Genomic DNA, 24,259 nt, shown 5'->3' with positions numbered 1-24,259 from the left:
TTTTAATTTATTTATTTTGTGCTTATAACACTTAAGAAATTGAATGATATATATGTAAAAAAAATTATTATGGGTTTTGTTTAGAATAATATATTATTGTGGGGTTTATGTGAAATAAAAATTGAACTTGAAAGGAGTAAAGTCACATTTTTGGTAATTTTTTTAATACTTTAAAAAAAAAAAAAAACCTTGCGCGACGCTTTGATCGTCGCGCAAAACCACTTTGCGTGACGTCGAATTGTATACCTACGTCACGCAAATTGATAATTTTGGCGCTCCACAGCGAAAAATAGGCGCTTTTTTTCAAATTTTCCAAGTTTTGCAACCATATATCCTATCCTCTTTTCCTCTCGGTTTTTCTTTCCGTAGAGCTTTTCCTCTTCCTCTTGCTCTTGCTTAAATTGCAGACCTCTTTTCCTCTTCCTCTTGCTTAAATTGCAGACCCTCCTCTCGCTCAAATTGCAAATCAAATTGCAGGAAAAGACTTTCCTCTTTTCCTCTCGCTCAAGTCCTGCGTCTCCTCTATCTCTTCCCTCTTGCTCATCTCTCCTCTTCGCAACCTTGATCCCCAAATCTTTAACCCAGACTTGTCTTCCCTCTCTCTTTCCCATAGACTTCTCTCTTCCTTCTCGTTCTAAACGACGGGTAGCCACACGAATCTCGAAGCCGACGGGAATCAAGTCCCAAAATCAAGGTAAGGGTTTGTGATTTGCGATGGGTTTTTGTTATTTAGGGATTAGGGTGAAATTGCAGTTCATTGTAGGGTTTCACTACGATTAGGGTTTGTGATTAGGGTGAAATTGCAGTTCATTGTTATTTAGGGATTAGATATCTTTTTTAAATATTTTTTTTCATTGAAATATGGCGTTCTTGCTTCTGCTTCTTTTTAATTATCGAGGATATGCAGAGATCGCAAATGAAAAGATTGTATTTGCTGCTTCTTTTTAATTATCGAGGATATGGCGTTCTTGCTTCTGCTTCTTTTTAATTTTATTGGGATTAGTTTACCTGAGATGGGTTTTGGCTATATTTTTAGATTATGAAATTTAATGTTAATTGATTTTCTAGGAAAAATGTGAGACTGAGAGTATGTTAAAAGGCTGAAACATTGCATAAAGTGGTTCCAAGAGCTTGAGGAAAGCTACTTATTAGAGCGTGACAAGTTAGAGAATTTGATTCTGTTATTCGTAGACCATTCTGCCAAATCTCTGAGTTTGAAGTAGATCAATTTTTACATTTTTATGTTTAGTTTTAGGAAGAAATGAAAATGAGTTTTGCCTTTTTTGAGTGTTTCGTTAGTACTAGCTTGCTGCATATGCTATTCTCTGGGTGTAAATATAATTATCTAAGCAAGCTCACTTATTTTTTGAACTCTTTAACTGATTTGTGGCTGCAACAAGAATTTTTTTTTGGATTTTTCCCAGTCTTTTAAACAGTATTAGGTTTCTGTCCTGCATGTCACCAGGCTTATTCTTTTTTCAATTCACATTAATCACGAATTTATAGTTGATTGGATTTTAGTGTAGGTGTAGTCTGTTAGGGGTTGGATGTAAAAGTTGTTCAACTTTCTGCTTTGATATGGATTGGCATATGCTGTGAATAGAGGATGATGAAGATGAACCACTGCGTAATCAATTAGCTTATCCTTTCCGCTGTTTGCATCAAACTATGCTTCATTTTGTTTCAAGGGAGCATGGCTATGAAAGCACATGGAACTGTTTGCAATTCTCAATTTTAAGAAGCTTGATTTTGCATTAGTAAGTATGCAGTTTGCACACTGTCGATTGATCTTTTATTTTTTATTTTTTGGTAGTGCAGGCAATATCATTGCTTGGAGCTCAAACTCTAGAGCTCATTGCGGCTCTGCTGCTTCTGCAGAGTACTGCCAAGCCACAATATAAGTTTGTGGATTTCTTCAAAGCTAAAAAACTATCAAAAGAGAGAAGCTGGCTGTTGGCATCTGTCGTAGGATTTGGGTTTCTGTTCATGTTGGTTTTCCTAACTTCCTTACTTGCTGATAGAATCGTTGGCCCCAAGGTTGGCAGAATAAACTTGTTACTTATCTGCCTTCGTTTTCTGGTTTTTGTTATCATATTTAGTGAACCAAAGGTAAGCTTCCCAAAAACAAGACCGCAATCAGAAACCTGGATGCATATATTTTGCTACATGGCCTGATGGCTTGGTAAAAACATGTTTCAGATAATAAGATGTCATAATCTCAGCATTTTTTATGTTGGCTGGTGTTAGGTAGCGGCGAATGATAACAAAAGAATGGATTTAATTGATTCAATGCTCATGATAATAAACAAAATAAGCCAAAGATAACTTTGAAAGATCCTGACAAATATCTTAGCCTAGCTTTCGCTCTACAGCCATCGAAGTATCTTTACTAACTGAATGATCCAGTGGTCCATATTGCTTTTAAACAGTGGCTGAGATTACTCTTTTAATTGGCTTTGGTTTGGTTTTAACTAGTTTGGGTCATATAGGGCTTCTATGATTAGAAATAGGATTTGGTACTAAGTTAAAATGATTTCAAATCTGCATCAGACAAGTCGAATATGTTTCCATTGTCAAATTCTTATTACATCTCATTCATGTTTCTCTAAATTAATAGATCGGTGGTTTAACAATGTTTTGGAAGATGCTGTTCTCTTTCAAGTAACTTATTTTACACCGTGTGGTTGCAGGATATAAACAACCCCGTTCTGAAGGAAATCTTGTTGAGCAGCAGACTTAACAACCTAGAACACTACTTCTTGTAGTTTTTTCTTTTTTTTGTTTAGACATCTTGTATGCACATTTTCATATGGTTTATAATTAAATTTTTTCTTGGTTTATTGTTTATTGTTTAGAATTGAATTACAATATTTATTAAAAATTAAATCAAAAATATTAATAAATCAAAAATATTTTTGTCAAAAAAATAAAAAAAAAATAAAAACATAAAAAGTTTGCGCGACGAAAAAGTTCCATAGGTCACGCAAAGTGGGTTTGCGTGACGTAGTTATGCGTCACGCAAAGTGTCTTTGAGTGACGCCAACCCACTTTGCGTGACGCAGACATTGGTCACGCCAACCCACACCCACTTTGCGTGACGCATACCTAGGTCACGCCAACCCACTTTGCGTGACGCACACCTTGGTCACGCCTACCCACACCCACTTTGCGTGACGCAAACCTAGGTCACGCCAACCCACTTTGCGTGACGCATGGTACTACGTCACGCAAAGACCCTTTGCGCGACGCATGTAACTTCTTCGTCACGCAAAACCTTCTTTCACAGGCGTGGCGCGACGCGCGTCGCGCGACGAAGGTTCGTCACGCAAATTTTTGCGCGACGTTTTTTTGACTTTGCGCGACGAAGGACCTACGTCACCCAAAGTATTTTTTGTACTAGTGTATATGAAATGAGTAAGTTGCTTCAAAAGATGCCAAATATCCCGAATTATAAATATTTTTTCATGGAATCATTAATTTTTGTTTTCTTCTCTGAATCAAAATCTTGAAATCTCCTTGAATCATAATTTGATTGAATCACATCCTGACTGTCCAACTTAAAGTTTGCTTAAGAGCCACAGTATCTACCTGCAAAACCGTCGGAAAACCTAAACAGAAAAGAAACTGCAGTTGTAATAACCCCACAAAAAATTTCGAATTACAAAAACCTGCATCAAGTTCAAGCTTACAATTATAACTAATGCTACTTAACATAATTATGATTCCAACCATATATTTCCGAGTGCGTGTATGTATGTTTCTATACAAATTTAGTGTTCAAATATTTGAAATAATAAAGCTACAATATGCATACATATTGGGATAATGGTGAAAGTATCCCTAATTGACTATGATAGAGATTCTTACTTGATTGACTTGACCTTCAATTGAGAATGTATTAAAGGTAGGATTTAGTAATTAACCATATCTTTGCTCGCCCTTGCAAAGAGTTGACTATCGTCATTGTTTTTCTTCTCTGTATTGCACCAAGGTAAGAAAGATTTAATTTTCTTTCTTCTTTATTTTTCTGGAGCCTCGAAGCTATGTGGAATGGCTCGGTCGGGCTGAGGAAATGATTGGATAGCCATGAGGCTGCGATATAGGTAGGGTGGCTTGGGGAAGCTATTGTGGGTTGGTGCGGCGCGATTTGCTGGGGCCAAGAGTTGGCTTGGCTTGTGCCGAAGAGAATGGCGCGGCATAGTGCTAGTAGGTTAGCTTGCTTATTGGCCTTTAAGTTGAGAAGAAATCCTTTTGTTGCTTTTGGAAGGCTTGACATCGATCTGTTTCTAGCGTCCAGGTCTGAAGATAGAGTGAAGTATCCAGCTGTGGCTAAGTCTGGATCAGCTTTTGAAAGGCTTACCACTACGAGAAGTAGGGGAGGAAAGTCTGTTACTTGGAAAAGTGGATTCGACTGTTACAGAGACGCCAAAGCTTGTTCTTTCTATTGCTACCACGTCTGTGCTGCTTGGCAAGAAGGATGAAATTGCTTGAGCTTGATTTCTCAGTTGCTGTGGATTAAGCAATCGAGTATGGAACTGCCAAGACCGGAGCTACTAAAGATGAAGTGTTGGATGAGCAAACTGATGAGTGTGAAGTGGTGGTTGAAGGCATGATGGCTGCTGAAGAGCCCAAGGTCATCCAAGCTACTAAAGTAGTAGTTTCTTTTGTTAGTTTGTGTTAGATTTTGGTGACCTTTATACAAGTTTATCAACTGGCTAAAAATTTAATAAACTGCTTTCTTCGCTTTACTTGATCTCTATTTTTTCTTAAAACTTCACTTGCTTGAAGCGTCTTGCAAAACTTTCAGCCATATGGCTAGTAGTCGGCAAGGTTCTAAAAGATGCTAAGCACTAATTGGGCGGCTGGTTGGGGTCTAGTGCCTAGGCAGACTAGCTGAATTTAAGTAAGATTATTATATATTATATAAACAAGTGCTTATTTACACTTAAAAAACCATACTTATATATAAATTTGGGTTTATTATTTTAATTACTTCTATTATATAACATACAACATACAAAATTCAAGTGATTTAATGATATGAGATGAAAATTTAACTGATTAAAAGTTTGTAGTACTTGACAAAATATTTTTGAGAGTTCTTATAAATTTATGGTAAATTATAAAAGAAATAATAGTTTTAAATACATGGATTTTTGGTTGAATGTTGGAGAAATATAAGACATCAGGCACCACACCTCCCAATTTTTTTATATCGGGATATGTACCACCTCTTAATTCATAGAAGCCTTTATTAATTAGGATGTTAGGTGGTTGATCATCATTGGATAAACTTACAAAAGAAGACAAATGGTTGGTTTGTCATGTGAAATGGGAAAGGGAAAATGAGGCTTTGCCTTTGCATCGTCTTCTTCGTTGGAACACACAGATTGAAACAGAAAACAATTCGTCATAATAGCTTTCAACCATGCCTAAACCTCTTATGCTTCTCAGTGTCCGCCTAGACCCCTAGGCGTTAGCCTAATTTCTTCCTTGATTTTCCTTCTGACTTGGGCTTAATCCCGGCAATTGACCACCGCATAGTGCCTAGGTGCTGCCTAGTGGCCGCCTAGGCTGATTTTTAAAACAATAGCAGTCGAATACGCTGCTTTTAAAAAAGCAGATGATATCCGCATTGCCATTATGTCCGTAAGTTTTGGCTTTTTGGGGCGTCGAGCTACTAAGCCTGTCACGAGCTGCTGCCCTCTGACCGTGTGCTGCTTATCTGGTTTTTGAGTCTTCGATCATTTGAGCTGCATGACCTGCATCACAACATGAAAAAGATCTGTGGGACATGAAAAATGCGTCATTATGTGGAAATTCATGGGCAATTTGCCCTTTTCTGCTGGAGAGCAAACCCAGATAGGCGTCAGAGAATTAGTTTACACTCTAACATTAGAGAATATACCCATATGTGTGTCGGGGAATTAGTTTACCCTCTTGTAATGGAGAGCATACTCAAATTGGCGTCGGAGAATTAATTTACCTTTTCATACTGGAGAACTTACCTAGATAGGTGTCGAGGAATTACTTTTCCCTCTCACACTAGAGAGTAGACCCAGATGGGTGTTGGGGGAATTAGTTTACCTTCTCGTACTAGAGAGCATACCCATATACCAGATGGGTGTCGAGGAATTAGTTTATCTTCTCGCACTAGAGAGCAGACCTAAATGGGTGTGGAGGAATTAGTTTATACTGTTGCACTAGAGAGTATACCGGATGGGTGTTGAAGAATTAGTTTACTTTCTCACACCAAAGAGCAGATTGAAATAGGTGTCTGAGAATTGGTTTACCTTTTCGTACTAGAGAGCAGACCCAGATAGGTGTTGGGGAATTAGTTTATGCTTTCACACTAAAGAGCAAACCCAGATGCAGACCCAAATGGTGTCGAGGAATTAGTTTATACTCTCACACTAGAGGGCAAATCGAAGAGGGGTGTCAAGGAATTAATTTTCCTTCTCGCACTAGAGAGCATATAAGTCGTTATTATGAGTGTAGCTGAGGAAAACTAGACTGCTAGACAACTGAAATAATCCTTAGCATGTGAGGTCTTGTTCGGCGATCTGCTTGAGACTTCAAATTACTTAAGGAACCCATGTAAGGGTGTAAGTGAGGAGTGTTGTGAACTGCTCCCAAACTTGATCTAAGTTTTGTGTTGTCCTTGGATGTTTTTCCGTGTGTTTTCCTGAGGCTTAGTTGGTGATCAATTGAGAATCTAAATGGATTGCAAGCTTCTTGACTGATGAGTCTTTTACTAGTAAAGGCTGTTGGTTAAAGCCTCATGTTCTACTTCATCATTGAATACTTTGAAGCTTAGAGTGCCGTAGGCCGGATTGATGTGGCAGAGAGCTATGAAGCATGATCCTTATGGCTAGAAGCCGTGAGGTAAGATTGGCACGGCTGGAAGACGTGGTGCAAGATCGAGGGAGGCTGGGAGCCGCAGAGCAGGTAGGTGCGGCTGTAATCTACGGAGGGAGGGCCGACTTGGGCCAGTTTATGCATAGCAAGAGAAGTTAGGCAACCAGGTCTGCGGTGTTTTGCTGCTGGCTATGTACTACTTCAGTGTTGAACCATCTGCAGTGACGAAAATAAGACCTGCCCCTGTCCTTGGTGGTTGGAGGACTTCTCATATAGGTTGGGCTTGTGTGTCCTTATGGTATTTGTCTACCACCGACATAGCATTAGGCTTCCACATGGGCCGTCTGCCCGTATGCTTTGAGTGTCTGCGCTGCTATTTGCTGGGCATGGGTTACGCCGTTCTGGGTTTGGGCCTCGATTGCTCAACTGACAACAGGCTCTTCCTGTTGTCACATTGAGCCTTGAGGATCATCAACGTGGGCCGTGTCTTGATCTCTATTCTCCGATCTAAATCCTTGAACGTATTCTGTTCATCGTAGTTTCAAAATTTGAAATTGGTACCAGGCTGAATATCCTGTATATAAAAATTACAATCTACTGGACTAACTAGTCAAGCCTGCTAGTTAACTAAGATAAAGTTGTTAGTCTATAAATCAAAGATTCAATAACCAATTTCAAATACCAAAAACTATCTTATTCAGCAAGGCCTCAATTCATTCCAAGTTATTAATGTGTCAAGTGAGTATGATTGTGAGAACATACCAATTAGATATTAATGTGATACATGTAGCATGTACATGTATGTGGGATATGTGACACAATATAAACAACTTTGCACATAAGATATTTTTGGCTGGAAAAACCCATCTTTGGGTTAAAAACCCAGGGACTCTCCACAGAGTCCAATCCACTAATATGATCAAGATTCTTACAAAGTACCATGCAAAGCTTAATTCCTAAACCTAGTTACATAGCAACTTTACCTTTGTGCAACCTTGCCTTGCATTAGATGGATTCCTTCGACCTTCACGAAGTGGCAAGTCCTCCTAATATCTTCACCTTATGGCATCGAAAATGTGTTGCCTCCAATCTTCACAAGATGACAGCTCCTCCTAAACTTTTCACCTTATGGCATCGAAACCAACACACAAACTATGCATACGGTGATATGGCAATGATATACAGATTTGGATTCAAATGTTTTGTCAATTTCTCCAGTCAAACTATTGAAGGAAGAAACTGACGAGAATTCAAAAATGGGTGTTTAATGGATGAAAGAAGGTTTTGCAACAACTAGGGTTTCATAAATGAAGAACAAAGAGGAAGGTTAAACCTTTACACTCTTTTCCCTTTTTCTCTCTCTAGGAAATAATATTTGAAAACCCCAAAGAAGAAATAAAACACTAGCTAAATATATATGCAAATGGGATGTTTCTTTTTAGCTAGCAAGGACAAGGAACACGTGTCACCCTACAAAACGATCTGGGAAGATCCATGGCTAAAAGCTGGTAACCAGTAAAAAAGTGTCAGTTAGCCCATGTGGATAATTCTTAAATTGCGTACCTAGCTTGCTGAAAATCCACGCTCAAGCCTGACTAGACAATTAAGCTAGTCAGAATGTAACAGGAATGTAGATGTGAAATGCACATGCATGAACAAACCTTTTGAAGTGAGATGTGCCACATCCTTGAGCATTTATTCCCAGTAGACACAACCCATAAACAGAGAAATTCCTAAAGCTAGATTGAGATGTGGTAAAAATCCAATGTTGACAAGGAAAACCAAACCTAAAAGTCTAGACTTCACAAAATTTTCTACCATTGTATCCTTTCTCCAGGGATTGATCAAGAAACTTTTCTAGGAAAAATTAAATGATACAGCGTGTGAGAAATTCAACGTAACAAAAAATTCCAAAAACCAATTGTGAGAGTCTTCTTTGAGTATTTGATCAAGTTCTCAATGAAAGCACCAATCTATGGTAGCAAAAATCCGCCGCCTTCAGTCTTGAAAAATTTGTACCTACAAAACAATCAACACCTTTGATCAAAGGCCAAAGCCTCATGAGCCCACGAAAAGGGGGGGAGGGGTTTGACGAATGGATCTCCGATGCCTAAGTTAGTTTCTCTTAAAAGAGTGAGTCTTTAGGGCTTGTATGCGTAGCAAAGGCTTATAAAAATTTGGTAGAGATAGAGGTATTATAGGAGGAGGTGGCCGGCCATGGGGCTAAGGTTTTGCCCTACACATGGTGGCATCGTATTGGCCAAGGTGTGTCATCCGTTGGATGAATGAGGAAAGAATATTCCCAAGATATTAATTAGAAGAAAAAATCTTGGGATAATGGTGAAGTATCCTTAATTGAATGTGATAGGGATTCTATACTTGATTAAGTTAATCTTTAATTAGGAATGTATTAAAGATAGGATTAATCCTTTCAATCTAATTCACATATGTGTTCAACCATGGACAAATAATTTAGCTTCCACATTGAACTGTAGTAGAATTGCATGGGATTAGTAAGCACCGCCATGGCAGCAACCTTGATTGTTACTTCACGCCAACCATGGCCAAGGAATTTAGCTTGCAGGACTGAATTTTTATCTTTAGTTGAAACCTTCACAAAGTGGACGACACTCTTTTTAGATCTGCCCCAAGTTGTTAGAAGATCCAAATAGATGCCTAAGCAATCAAATGGAGCAATTTTCTAAATGCACTCTGGATCAATGACAAGATTGATAAGACAATTTAGAGAGTGGAATAGAGGGAACATGTCCGTATTAACTTCTTGACTTGAAACATTACACCATACATTAAGAATACGCATAATTTGTTTGCAATGACACTTATTAGCTTTAATGAGAGAAGATAATCGTCCGTGAAGAATAAATGAGATACATTGAACCATCATTACTTAATTGCAATTCTACATGATTGCTGGATAAGAGAAGAGAAGGCTTCAATAATAAGCAAAAATAGATAAGGTGAAAGAGAATCACCTTGTCTAATCCTTCTCTCCAGATCAAAATACTTGCCCACTTTCCTATTGATGGTCACTGTGAAAAAGATAGAACGCATGCATGCAATAACGAGATTGATCCATCCTCTGCAAAGCCCATTCAATGCATCATGGCCTCCAAAAAGTCTTATCCGTCCCTATCATAAGCTTTGCTCGTGTCTAGCTTTGGTTCGACTTCGGCCACAAATCTGCTCTTCATTTTCTCACTCAATCTATCTATTTTTAGTTAATTTTTAAAATTATGAATTATCGTATCGATTGTTTGAATTTGTTAATAGTGATTGTTCCGAATTTCCGAGTTGTTAGTATTTCGTTTATTAATTTTGATCGGTTTTCATTTCATTCAATTTCTTGTTATGTGCATTTTGAATTTTTCAACTAGAAGAAGAGGCAACGGCAGAGGTGGTTATTAAATTTTGAATCTTTTACATACAGTTCAAGGAAAAGTGAAGTTTTCTAAGCGACAATTTCTTTGTAAACAAATGCGTGTTTCATACTTAAAAGATAATTTCATATTTCTTAGGATAGCTCTTTGATTTTATACATGATTTTGTTGTATTCTAGTATATTGCTTGTAATTCTTTTTAAATATTTGATTTTTTTAAACATTATTGTATTATATTAAATTCGTAATTTTGTGGTGTTTTTATTTTTTATGTATTATTATATTTTAGTAAAGGTGTAATTATGTAAATGAATATATATATATATATATATATATCGGGGCGGATCCATATATATATTTCTTAAATAATTTTTTTATTTTGGAAAATTCTTTTACAACGGGCATTGGCCGTTGTAATTTGTAATCCACAACGGGCATAGTGCACGTGGTGTTAGATCCCATCTACCACATGCACAATCTGTGGATACATTGTACTTGACAACAGGCGTAGCTCGTGGTGACAACTGAGATTTTTATCACGTCTAGAATACTAACGAGCACAGTGCCTGACAATGCAAATTTCTGCCGTCTTTAGCTTTGACTAAAATGCACTTGCAAAACAATCAACACCTTTGATCAAGGACCTAAGCCTCACGCACCCACGAGGTGGGGGGGGGGGGTTAGACCAATGGATCTCTATTACCTAAGTTAGTTTCTCTAAGAAGAGTAAAGTATTTAGGGCTTTTTAAGGTAGCAAAAGCCTCTGAAATTTGGTAGAATATGGAGTATATATAGGGGGAGAAGGCTGGCCATAGTGTTAGGGTTTTACCCTACACATGGCGGCATCTTATTGGCCAAGGTTTATGGAGAAATATTCTCAAGATATTAAATAGGAAATAATATCTTGAGATAATGGAGTAATTATCCCCATTTGATTTAAATTGAGATTACTTACTTGAATGAAGTCAATCTTTAATTGGGAATGTATTAAAGATATGATTTGGGTAATTAATTCTTATCTTTAATGCTTTGACTTTTCCTTGCTAAGGGCATGTGAGTTGTTGGCAGTTGTATTCAGCTGCTAAGACCTTCAGAGGTGTGAGCTGGGCGTGGGAGTATCTGAGGAGTCTGCCCATTTATTGAGGGCAATCCTATCTTTCTTGAGCAAAAGTCCACATGTCGCCTTTAGAATTTTTGGGATTATTTTATGCTCCACAAATGCCCCTATACTTGTTGGGCTGCACGTAGGAAAAGAGCAGTAGGTGTGGAAATCCTAAGCTGCATGGGCTTATAGAGTTGTTTCCCAATTTGAACTTAATTTCTTTCTATCCAGCTGGAAGCTGCTCATCAGAAAGTCCTAAGAATCTCGAATCTAAACTCATCATTCTGAAGGGGTTTGATGTCTATACCTTTACTTCTATGTAGCTGGAACCGTTTCATCAGGAAGTCATCAACTTGAAGGCTAAGCTTAGTACGACTCAGGCGATGTTGGAAGCTACAGAGAAGGAAGTCAGTCGTGTTTCACTGGAGGTCAAGGACCTTGAGCATGTTAATTCGAAACTATGATTTGCTTGTTTTGCCAAGGACGAGGAGTTTGTCTTTATGCATGCTGAAGTGTCTCGTCTCAAGGATGTTGCTAGTAAGCTTGAGTCCAAGGAAGTGGATCTGCAAGGTGTGTTGTTTGCTAACGAGAACCTGAAAAAGGAATTGGGTAAGCTACAAGATGCTTATAATGGACTTGTTGAGGAGAATGTGTAGTTGAAGAATGGGAAAACCGGTCGCAAAGTGACACTTGCTTCTTGCCAGGCCTATTTTTACAAGCTTAGCTATGTAGACCATCTTCAGGGTAGGCCGTCGAATTATGAGTTTTCCGAGAAGACTTCGAGACTTTCTCAATTTCTCCAGTTGATTTCTTAATTTCTCGTTTAAGGCTACCTTTAGTGGAGCAGTTGAAGGTTAAGCAGTCCAGGCAAGGGCGGCTGAGGATGAGTTGATGGAAGCTATGTCTGCTGAGAACGGTGTTGCTGCTAAAAACGTGGCAGTTGAGGGACCGGTGGTTGCGCAGGCTGCCAATGAGTAGTTTTTTTGCTTAGACTTAGGAATTTTCTTCTTTTCCTTTTCGTCTGTCTTATTTGAACTTTGTTGGCCTTTGAGCCGGTTTATCAATTTGCTAGAAATTTAATAAACAACTTTCCTTCCTTTGCTTCATCCTTCTATTTCGCCATGTCTTTTGCAAAACATTACCGTAGGATGAGCGGCTGGGTAAGCTGCTTCAATGAAATAGTCGATCCCACGTCGCCACTTAGGTTTTAGTTTCGGCCTTGATGCTCAATGAGCTTTACCTGCAAGAGGAAAAAGTGCAAGATTTCTAACTTATAGAGCCGGCAGCTGAACTCATAGCTTCTGTAGGAAGCAGGCGAGTCCGCATAGCTACTATAATTGTGAATCTCGACTTTAGCGACTACATGAGCCTTGGCCCTTCTGGAGCATGTTGCGAAATTTTTAACTTATAGAGCTGGCGGTCGAACACTTGTTTCTCATAGAAAGCAGAGGAAATCTGCATAGCTGTTATAGTCATACATTTCGACTTTAGCGGCTGCAAGAGCTTTGGCCTTTCTGGGGCATGTTGCGAAATTTTTAACTTATAGAGCCGACGGCCGGACACTTGCTTATTGTGAGAAATTCAACGTAACGGAAAATTCAAGAAACTAAACGCAAGAGGCTTCTATGAGTATTTGAATCAGCTCTCAATGAAAGCACCTATTTGTTTATGCAAATTTCTGTCGTATATAGCTTTGACAAAAATGCCCTGCAAAACAATCAACACCTCTAATGGATGTTTGATGCCTAAGTTAGTTTTTCTGAAAAGAGTAAAGTGTTTAGAGCTTTTTAGGGTAGCAAAAGCCTCTGAAATTTGGTAGAATATGAGGTATATATAGGGGGAGAGGGCTGGCCATAGTGTTAGGGTTTTACCCTACACATGGTAGTATCCTATTGGCCAAGGTTTATGGACAAATATTCTCAAGATATTAAATAGGAAATAATATCTTGGGATAATGGAGTAATTATCTCTAATTGATATAAATTGAGATTACTTACTTGAATGGAGGCAATCTTCAATTGGGAATTTATTAAAGATAGAATTTGGGTAATTAATCCTTATTAATGACTTTTCCTTGCTAAGGGCAGGTGAGCTATGGGCAGTCGTATTTAGTTGCTAAGACCTTCAGGGGTGTGAGCTGTGTGTGGGAGTATCTAGGGAGCTTGCCCTTTTATTGAGTGCAATCTTATATTTTTTGAGCAAAAATCCATGTGTCGCCTCTAGAATTTTTTGGATTATGTTAGGCTCCATAGTGCCCATGATAGATTGAAATCTATCATAGACATTCATTGTGATAGGTGAGCTCTTTTCTTCTAGTGTGCATTTAGGATTAATGCTTTTCTTCTTGAAATGGAAAATTGCATATAGGATCTGTCGATCAAATTTTGTAACTTATTACCAAGCATTGTGTTTATATAATTAGATGTCCTAACCAAGATTACGGGAGATTTGACTAGGATGAGTTAGGACTAGAATTTCTTTTTCATATTTGAGCAGAAGATGCAAATGTAATTTTGCGTATTTAAGTCTAATAAATTTCTATCTTTCGTTAAAAAAAAAAAAAAAAAAAAAAACACCAAGATTACGGGCCCATTTGAAAATGCTTTCTTTAGAAAGAACTAATGCTCATAATTGTTTTCAGTAACAACGCCACAACGCCATACACGCCATAAACTTTTTCTTTCAAATATAGTTCCAAACATACCATACACTTTTTTTTGTCCAACATAGTTCCAAACATACCATACACGATACACGCCATACATGCCATACAAAGAGCAATATAAATATATGGAAACTTTTAGGTTATTAATAGAGTTCCTCTTGTTGAATTTCAAACTCTTGTAATATTTCCCTTACCATTTCTTTTAATACCCTTCGAGCTTAACGGAGTGGACAACACAAGGTACTAATTAAGTTCAAAGGGCTCGAAGAAAATGGAGCAAAGTTAGAACGTGAATCCAAGCAAATTTTGCGTGATTAGCACCAAAAAACTACTTGTGAGCAATTCAAACATTTTGAAAAACAGTTGAACCAACAAATATGGATTTCAATTCGATCGGTAGATCATGAGTCGCTTTAACATGTGTTGGTGCTTTTAATTTTTAATTTTTATTGATGTGTTTAATGGTGCTTAAAGGATCATAATATGTTTGGGTTTTCTTGCTACACTTTCTCTGAGAAAATGCGATGTTGTGCGTGTGTACATTTTTCTGTTAAACTTGAAATAATTCATTACCAGGAACTTGTATGGATCCCGTTGCCCATCAGGTCAAATATTAAGCAAGTAAACTACTAAACAACATACATGATCGAGAATTTTGATGTCCAAAATTAGTCAAACTGTTCACCACCTTATATCAGCTTCTTCAAGTATGCGCGTGTGATCATGAAATGAGTAAGTTGCTTCAAAAGATGCCAAATATCTCGAATTATAAATATTTTTCACGCAATCTTTAATTTTTGTTTTCTTCTCTGAACCAAAATCTTGAAATTTCCTTGAATAATAATTTGATTGAATCACATCCTGACTGTCCAACTTAAAGTTTGCTTAAGAGCCACAGTATCTACCTGCAAAATCGTCGAAAAGCCTAACAGAAAAGAACCAGCAGAATTGTAATAAATCCCACAAGAATTTCGAATTACAAAAACATACATCAAGCTTACAATTATTTCTAACACTACTTTACATAATTATTTGGAGGTTCCAACCATATGTTTCCGAGTGCGCGTATGTAACAAATTTAGTGATTGAAATAATAAAGTACAGTAAATGATATTTACAACATAATATAAGATAATTATATCGTACTCATAAAAAAATGTGGTCGACGTAGAAAATCATTAGTAGAAAATTTTGTTGTGTAGGAAATAGGAAATCCGATCATAAAGTTTGGGGATTGTTGGGGTCTATTTTGCTAATAAAAATAATAAAGCTACAACTTATATGCATATATACATATATACATGACAGTTCAACTATATATCAGACATACTACCAAATATATATATCTATGTACGTTGCTGTAATATTATTTTTAATTTTCATTTCAATTCCACGAGCTTAAAAATTCGAATAAGAAATGACTAGCTAGCTTCAACACCGTGCAATATTGGAAAGAACATATATATGATTGGATATTCTGGTCGTTGAGGTGATCATAAACTCTCAACTGCTACAGTTTTCTTGATGTGCCTCTCACCCGCACTTACAAGCAAATCAAGTAATGCCACCACATTACCAAAAAAAAAGTAAGCCACCACATTACCTATTTTCTCCTTCTACCCAAACTACCAACCTGTTCATTCATGTGTGTGTGTGTGTGTGTGTATATCATACCTAAGTAAACAACCATTATACTCCACCTGTCTTTACCTTAAATTAAATGCACTAATTTGATTTAATTTATACCCCATTTTAAAATTGTTGGCACAGAAAATATGGTTTTATAGGTAAGCTAAGTAGCTATCTGGCTTGCTGCATGAAGTTCTCTTCCCTTCTGGGGAAGGCATATGTATATAGTTTTTGCAGTACGTATTTGCATGACAGTAACAAATAAGTAGATACCAAAGTAAAATATAAAATATATGTAAAGTGCCTTACAAGGTATACGTGCGATACTTGTCATCTAATTATAATTTGTGACATCTGTCAGTGCCAAAGTTGATTAGCTAGGCAGGGGCATAGATTGGATCAAATTCATTCTAATTATTTATGACGATATGAATATAAAAACCAAAGAACACGTAGCTTGCTAGGGTTAGATTATGGAAGGCTTTGATTATTCCACTTGTAATAATCTAAGCCTTCCATATTATATCAAGTTCTAAGGCAACATGTAGCTAGCTAGGGTTTGTGTTTCTTTAAACATTTTATGTAGTGTTTGGTGTGTTAATAATTAGTCATAATAATTGATGTAAGTAGTACGCGTTAATTGTCATATGATCATTGCATGTACTTTATTCTTTGGTCGGGTTGGCAGGTAATTTTAATATGGATAACTCTCAAGGCGATATTAGAGTTTAGTTAGCAGAATAATCGTACGACAAATATAAATTGTAAACCGAAATATTAATTAGTTAATAAATTGTTCCTCTTTTGTATACACCAACTTCCAATTTTGCTCAAACATAATATAGTAAGGAATAAGGACTTATCCTACATATCCCATGAAAAAAAAAAAATTGTGGTCAGGAATATATATGGCCCCTCTCCTTTAGCATTGTGATTTCGTGACCACACATGTAATGTGATTAAGGGTCCACTTTTGAACTGTATGGCACCTAAGGCAAGAGCTATAAGTCAAGGACCAACAGATCGGATAATTAACTACCCCCAATATATAGCTAAATGTTAAACATGGAAACGTAAGAGATTGACCATTTATCAGAAAACCCTGACATCATAAGGTCAAGCTTTTGAATCAAATGTTTTCATAGACATATCGCTATGGTGGTACCACATTAACTTTACACGATCTTTGCTAAATGAACTAAGTTGGTACCAGATGTTGGCTATTATCTTCCATCAGATTGCGGAAACTAAAACCACATAAGTCGTCAAAGAACCAAGTTCTTTAACCAATGAGTTAGCACAGACTTGGATTTGGGAATTGAACAATATTCTCAAGCGAAACATACGTGGCACTTTTGTAGCACTTAGTAGTACGTGTTAGCATAAACATATATACTTAATCACCTATACATGGTCCGTGTCGAAAATAGTAAACCATTTCTTGCGAGTTGTGAGCTGTTTTACTAAGATCTGCACGCATATATACGGGCTTGTTAATGTGTTGGCACATGCATGCTTAGTTATCAACGACATTAATATCTAGGGTTTAGAGATTGGATAATCGCCAAGGGGTGACGAGGCTTCAAGTGCATGCAGTTAATGAATTGAAATATAACTTAGTAGAAATTTGTAATAATGGTAAGTAGTTGTTTATATGTAGAGCGCCGCTGAAAGTACGCTAGTTCAAACCATGGTGAGAAAGTGTGATACGGCTAAGGAGTACGGAACAACAAAATTATTAATACTACTAATAATAAATCTCTCACATATATAGGTGATGCTTATGTGTACATACAAAGAAAGTCAAATGCGTGCATTGACAAAATGTTGATGATGGTTTTCTTAGTTACTTCACCAAAAAATATTTTACATGTACACATAAATGCAATTATTTTATACTGATTAACTGAATATGCAGATAAAAATATCGACGACTATGCTACATATCAACAACTATATGTTTGCAATATTAATGACTGGTTAAATCAGCGACACACCGAAAACGCATCTGCATTTTAAAAAATATAGTTTACCGCAACATAGAAAATTTGCACAGAATACATACACATATAGATGTATAGAGTGATTTTGTGTATATGTATTCAATCATATATATAGTATGTATTACGTACATATATTAATTCAAGCACATATACAAATTTATACAGTTTTTCTTTAATTTAAACTTTTGGTGCTTTCAATTCAAGAGTGAAAAATCGTAGCTTTAAACATAGTCTACTGAGTGATATTCAACCCAAATTCAAGGAAATGCTAGAGATTTCCATGCCAGTTGCTGCAATTCTTTAATTGGGCAGTTGAATGAACATGCACATAGAAAAGGCTAGGACCTCGTTATGGGTTCTTTAACTATAGCCACTTGCCAAAGTCACAAAACAAACTTGAAGAAGAAGATGACACAACACAATACACACATTTAATTAGGTGAATAAACATGATTTCGTCGACATAATCAAACCCATCTGAGTGCTTAATTTCCCTTATTAACAAAATCAGAAATTAAAACAAACCTTAAATATTCATCTACTTATCAAGCGCTTCATGTTGTTAATGTAAAGCAAGATTAATTTGGCTTAAAACTTAAAAGAGCAACACCGGATCATACTCCTTCAAGATAAGGACACGTAAGCGTGGTGATGACGAAATGGGTGATGGAATGGTGGAGTAAGAGTGCAATCAAAGGGCAGTGGGTTTGTGTAGGAAAATAGGAAGAAAATATTTGGATGCTTATTACATGTAAAGAAAATCTCTCTCTCTCTCTCTGCCCTTAGGTCACCTATCTTTCACCATCACCCATTTTCTGAAGCCAGACACACCTGAACACAATGTAGTTCCCACATGCCTTTCACAACCCAATGGTGGACCCTAAAATCTATCTCTAGAATATTATAATTTGTGTATGTGCGAATTTGATAAATTAATTTTATTGGACATGACATGAGGCGAGGGAAAGGTGAGGACTGAGGACTTTATATAAATGTGGGGGTGGGGCTTTTGGGTCTTTAGGGCTTTTACTGGTAGCGTTGGTGAGCCTAATTGAGTAGTTTGTTGGTGCTTACTAGCTAGTCAGAGTACTTGTTTGTACATTGGTGGTGTTTGTTTAATTAGTACTAGACTAGTAGTATGGGAAGGCAACCGTGTTGTGACAAACTTGGGGTAAAGAAAGGGCCATGGACTGCCGAGGAGGACAAGAAGCTCATCAGCTTTATTATCACCAATGGCCAGTGTTGTTGGAGGGCTGTGCCTAAACTCGCTGGCCTTCGCCGGTGTGGTAAGAGTTGCAGGCTCCGTTGGACGAATTATCTCCGCCCCGACTTGAAGAGAGGCCTCCTCACTGAAGCTGAAGAACAGTTGGTTATCGATCTCCATGCTCGTCTTGGAAATAGGTCACCCTCTAATATTCATGTTTCTGTGTGCATGATTCATATACATGTACATATCAATCATTCATTACATTTGTGTTTGGGAGCATGGATCCGTACATGTGAATGGTTTTATTAAATAATGGTGTTTGGTGGTGAAAAAGGTTGTTTCACCTTCATCGTAATTTTAGTATATATTATAAAAGATGTCAATATTTCTTCTTCTTCTTTTCTCTTGAGTTACAAGCTTGGTTTCAAACTTTCTTTTCTCCATAAAGCTGAAAATGTGACTGGAATTAATGTGTTCAACAAGACAAAGAAATTAAGGTTGACACTTTTAAGAGAAATGACCTTCAATTTCTTGGTTTAGATTTTTTTTATTTTTTTACGTGTATCATATTTACTAACCATATTACTGATCACGTCTCTCACATGGGAATGTATGCATTAGTTCTAACATCTTCATCTCATATTGTATGCATAAGGCTCAAGAGTAATTTACCCCTCAAGATTTTGCTTGCTTATAAGTTTAAGTTTACTCTGGTGCTAATTACATGCATCCTATATTAATTAGTTGGTAACTTATGAGAAGCATTAAGCTTATGATAACTAATACAAGTTTTACTAACTAATATATATGGTTTTCTGCTTGTTTTGGACATATAGGTGGTCCAAGATTGCAGGCAGATTGCCAGGGAGAACAGATAATGAGATCAAGAATCATTGGAACACCCATATCAAGAAAAAGCTGCTTAGGATGGGAATTGATCCTGTCACACATGAACCCCTCCACAAAGAAGAAGAGTTGCCGTCCAATATTAAAGAAACTATCTCATCATCATCATCGTCACATGATCATGATGATCATAACAATAATTTGCTAGCTGATCAGTCTACAAATGATCTTCACAATTCACAAGAAAATGATCAAAGCGTGGTGAATTCATCAGGATCGGAGGAAATAAACTCATCGACCGAAAACTCCTCCACAGGCGCTGAATCGGTGTTGTTAAACAACATTTGCAATGACGATTCGTTAATGAACAGCCTGTGGATGGATGAAACACCTCTGATTGATGCATTGTGGAACGACAACAATCAAGTAGAACTTGATCAAGGAGGGATCGATTACAACATCATTGAGAATAATGGAATGGGATTCCAATCTAATTGGGAGGACAATTGTGCATGGCTTTTGGACTGCCAAGACTTTGGTATTCATGATTTTGGTATGGATTGCTTCAATGATGTGGAAGTAAATGGTAACAAAACACTAGAGGTGGGGGGAAAATTAAGCACTAAAATAAATTAATTAAATAGAAAGCATGCAGTTAATGTTTATTAATGTATTAGTGAAGAGAGAGTAGTAGTCAAAATTCAAATGTGCTAACATGTTACAAAGTACCATGTCTGCTGCCTCACTTTTTATTAAGTTCTTGGTGTTGAATTTTATCTATTACGTTATACAATATTCTTGGAAGGTCGAGGATTAGACCCGCTTCTTAAGAGGTTTTCTCACCTACCAAAGAAACAGCGATACCAAATTACCTAATAAAATGTACATGTTGTGATATATCTTACGTAAAAGTATATGTTAGGGAGTTGGATAATATTGTAAAAGTATTCGTAGTACTGCTGGGTTTTGCTAAGATGAAACTTCTGTACATCAATTATGTTCTTCAATATTTACGCTGAAATTAAATAAAACAAAAGGTTAATTTATTACATTCGATTGTGTTTGTTTGTAGACTAGAGATTTTATTTTATCTAAATAAAAAAGAAGATTGGGCGAAATTAAAAAGTGTGAGTTCATATGTACTACATCCATATATGAGAACTGAATTATAAATGTGCATATGAACCATGCATGCTTAATTTGAGATAAATCATGCACAATCGCCACAAGTAATACATGATGGAAAAAAAAGAGAGGAAAATTAATTCATCCTATTCCCAAATTAATATGTTAATTAGCCTTAGCAAAGAATGTGAATGGATCCAGACCCTTGATCTGTCCTGCATCATGAATTTTCTTTTCTGTGTTTTGGTGCTAAAAACTAAAATGAAGGTGTTTACATAGCATGCCACTACTACCACTTTAGGGTTTAGAGTTTATAGCTGAAATCCAATTAGCCACTTCCCAAGTGGCCAGAAAATCGTGTCGATATATGATGACATCCTGAGCACACCTTTGTAGTGCCACAATCAGCTAGGTTTTGATAAATTATGCGGAGATGATAAAACTTGAGTGCGCACTAGTGAATTTATTCATTGGAGTTCCCTTTTAAAGCATTGTCACCCTATCATCATTGAGAAGATCTTCAAGGGGAAAAAAGAAGGAAAACGGAAAAAAAAAAACACTATGTTATGAGGTATATTTTTATATACCTGAAATACGAGTCGGTACATTATATGTTATAAAAAATTCTCAAAACTAAAACCTTTTAGGTTGATTATTTCAAAAGTAACTTAATATCTTAGCTAGTTTTTGTTTCAAGCAGACATAATAATTTTGAACTTTTTATGCTGCCATATATACACCTTAATGTATTTTGTAATAAGCATTCAATTTAAAGACATGTTTATTGAAATAAGATCTTCTTCTTAATATTTTATAGGATATTATGTTAATGTGAGAGAGAACTAAATAGAATATAAGGGTAGGATTTGAATCTTAAAAAGAACAGTACTTCCGGGTTCTTTGACAGGACGAAAAAAAAGGGTCTTGTTTTCAAGAAGTTCATTAATTGAAGTGACATGCACATCACTTGCTACACAAATGTGATACAAAAATATGATTTCTCTAACATTTTCCGAATCAAAATAATTCACAACTTTTAGCCTCTGGATTACCGAATATAGTACTCTACACACACACACCCCAACCATATATATCTGTATTCCCATGTAATTAGATTGCTGTACGTACATAATAGATTATGATTAAGACTGGTCATCTTTTTTATATAACAAAATTAGATTGGTCTTTATCTATCACTACTCATGACTAGGGAGATAGCTAACGATTACTCCTCACATTCAACATCAGCACTTGTCATTAAACGCTAATCATCATATGTTTTAGACCTGATTGAAAACACGAAACACACATGTCTGTCTATTTCATTTCAACAAGTTGGTATTTACAAGAATTTACAATATATCTCTTACATAATCATGATGTCAACGTGAATCAGTTTCTTGAGAAACAAGTTAAAGTGAATATAACGCTAGTATCGTAAAAGTAATCATAGCATCAGTAAGAAATTGCACAATTATATGGGGAGAGCCACCTATAGGTTTGAAGTGGTAGTAGTCAAAAAATCCTGCAAGAAGTTTTACAAGAAGTTGGTTCTTTTCATTAATTTTGGAGTGGAATTTCAACTTTATGGGATTTATATTATTCGGTTAAATTATTTGTGTGTTAAGTTTAGCTTGAAATTTCATCACAGATGATTCATGTGAGGACGTGGAAAATCATCTTACTTCAAAAACTTACGAAACCTTACACAATTATAAGGAATTGAGCCACTTTTCTCAACAGAAGTAGAAAAGGAGATCATCTCTAATTAAGAGAATTGAGAATATATACACACTAATGTGAATGGGAAGAACATAGTTCGCACCCATGATGCCACAACAAATAATTAAATAATTAAATACACATCAAAGTGTAAAAACAAAAGGGAGATACAAGCGAGAAGGAGATGATCTCTAATTAACAGAATTGAGAATATATATATATATATATATATAGACACACACACACACACCAATGTGAATGTGATGAAAATAGTTCACACCCATGATGCCACAACAAATAATTAAATAATTTAAATACACATCAAAGTGTAAAAACAAAAGGGAAATACAAGCGAGGCGAGAGAGACCCAACACCTAAGAATCTCATCAATCCTCATCGATCGATCGAGTGCTCATGGTCATGGTGGCCGGCCTCAACAAGGAATGATTGTTTAGTGGAAAGCTCAATCACTTGTGGTGTTGTTAAATTGAAAAATGGACCATGTTTTCAAGTGCCCCTTACGTGATGCTTGAATATTTTTGGTGACTTTGAAAAACAAGGTGACTCGTGTGACCTATCAAATTAGCTCATATGTAGGAGGATAAAGTCATAAGTGAGCTCCTTTGATGTGTACATAGAACCACCTAAAGTTCAAACCAATTGGATGATCAAAATGTGAGAATACGTAGTTTGACTTCAATGGCAAATCCTATACACAATGATTGTGTGATGAAAATTATAACCAAAAAACAAAAAAACTTGTAGCTCTTGTTTAATAGCATTGACTCTTACATCTGATATCTTAAGGGTCTGTTTGGTATTCTATTACAAAAATTTCATAATTTTATAAAACATTTCTTGAGAACAATTTTCTTCATAATTCAAAAACTTGTTTGGTATGAAATTCACAATTATTTTTAAAGAAAAAAAAAATGTCATCCTACACCAAGAACTTCTAAATTCAACAAAGGGAAAGATGAGAGAGAGCATCAGAGGAGAGGAGAGAGGAGAAAGAAATAGGAGAGACAATCAGAGGAGAGAGAGAGACAAAGAAAGAGAAGGAGAAAAAGCAAAGGTAAATTGGGGAGGGTAAGGATAGGGAAGATTGGAGAGGAGAGAGAAATCATTGAGTTAGAAGATAAGGAATTAGGTGTGAAAGGAAAGGGAAAAGAGACAGAGGAAGTTTTAAATTTAAAAACTCTAAAACCTCTTGTTTTTAAGAAATAGGCTAATTTTTAAATTAGTTTTGAGTTCAATTTTTAAAGAGTCATACCAAACAAATTTTTTTGTCAAATACCAAACAAGTTCTCAACACTTAAAAACTTGAAAATTTTTTTTGAGTTTAAAAAGTTAGATTCAAGTAAATTACCAACAAACCCTAACATATTCTCCTCTTTTTCCATGTCGCTTATATATTAAATTTTTTTTTTTAAAAAAAGTATCAGACATAAACAAAAATGGATTTAGTTGAAAATAATAATTTCAAGTTAATCGTAATTAGCCTTTCATGCTTTCACAATTTATTAAAAAACACTCTAAATACCCTTTTTGAATAAACAACACGCCTAAACTAATTTAAGTTCCATAGAAACACTATAAATCATAGCTGTTTCTTTTTCTTCTATAGTTGGATTTTTTTTTCTCGAATTTTAACCTTGAATTGTTGATTTATAATATACCAAAAAGGTGGTATTACTAATTAGG

General features: G+C 36.2%; 1 protein-coding gene and 1 long non-coding RNA gene across 5 annotated transcripts; both read left to right on the top strand.

Annotated features, from left to right (window-relative positions):
- Positions 1-334: 334 nt before the first annotated feature.
- LOC137723791 (uncharacterized) lies at positions 335-2,840 on the top strand. 4 transcript variants are annotated; one of them, XR_015961542.1, is made up of 4 exons: positions 335-694; positions 1,522-1,757; positions 1,879-2,037; positions 2,691-2,840. It is a non-coding gene; the product is annotated as an uncharacterized LOC137723791 (long non-coding RNA). The 4 variants fall into 4 exon arrangements; XR_011066963.2 differs by lacking the exon at positions 1,522-1,757 and having other exon boundaries at positions 1,819-2,037; XR_015961540.1 differs by lacking the exon at positions 1,522-1,757 and having other exon boundaries at positions 1,814-2,037.
- A 15,837-nt stretch (positions 2,841-18,677) lies between these two features.
- Positions 18,678-20,759, top strand: LOC137723558 (MYB-like transcription factor ODO1). The gene is made up of 2 exons (XM_068462758.2): positions 18,678-19,056; positions 19,699-20,759. Exons 1-2 carry the CDS (start codon positions 18,794-18,796, stop codon positions 20,342-20,344), a joined length of 909 nt encoding a protein of 302 aa, XP_068318859.1. The 5' UTR covers positions 18,678-18,793; the 3' UTR covers positions 20,345-20,759.
- The last annotated feature ends 3,500 nt before the right edge of the window (positions 20,760-24,259 follow it).

This window comes from Pyrus communis, chromosome 4 (assembly GCF_041283825.1).
Source record: "Pyrus communis isolate YQ-2024b chromosome 4, ASM4128382v1, whole genome shotgun sequence".
In the NCBI taxonomy this organism is placed as follows: domain Eukaryota; kingdom Viridiplantae; phylum Streptophyta; class Magnoliopsida; order Rosales; family Rosaceae; genus Pyrus; species Pyrus communis.
This window is presented reverse-complemented; position numbering and strand designations above follow the sequence as displayed.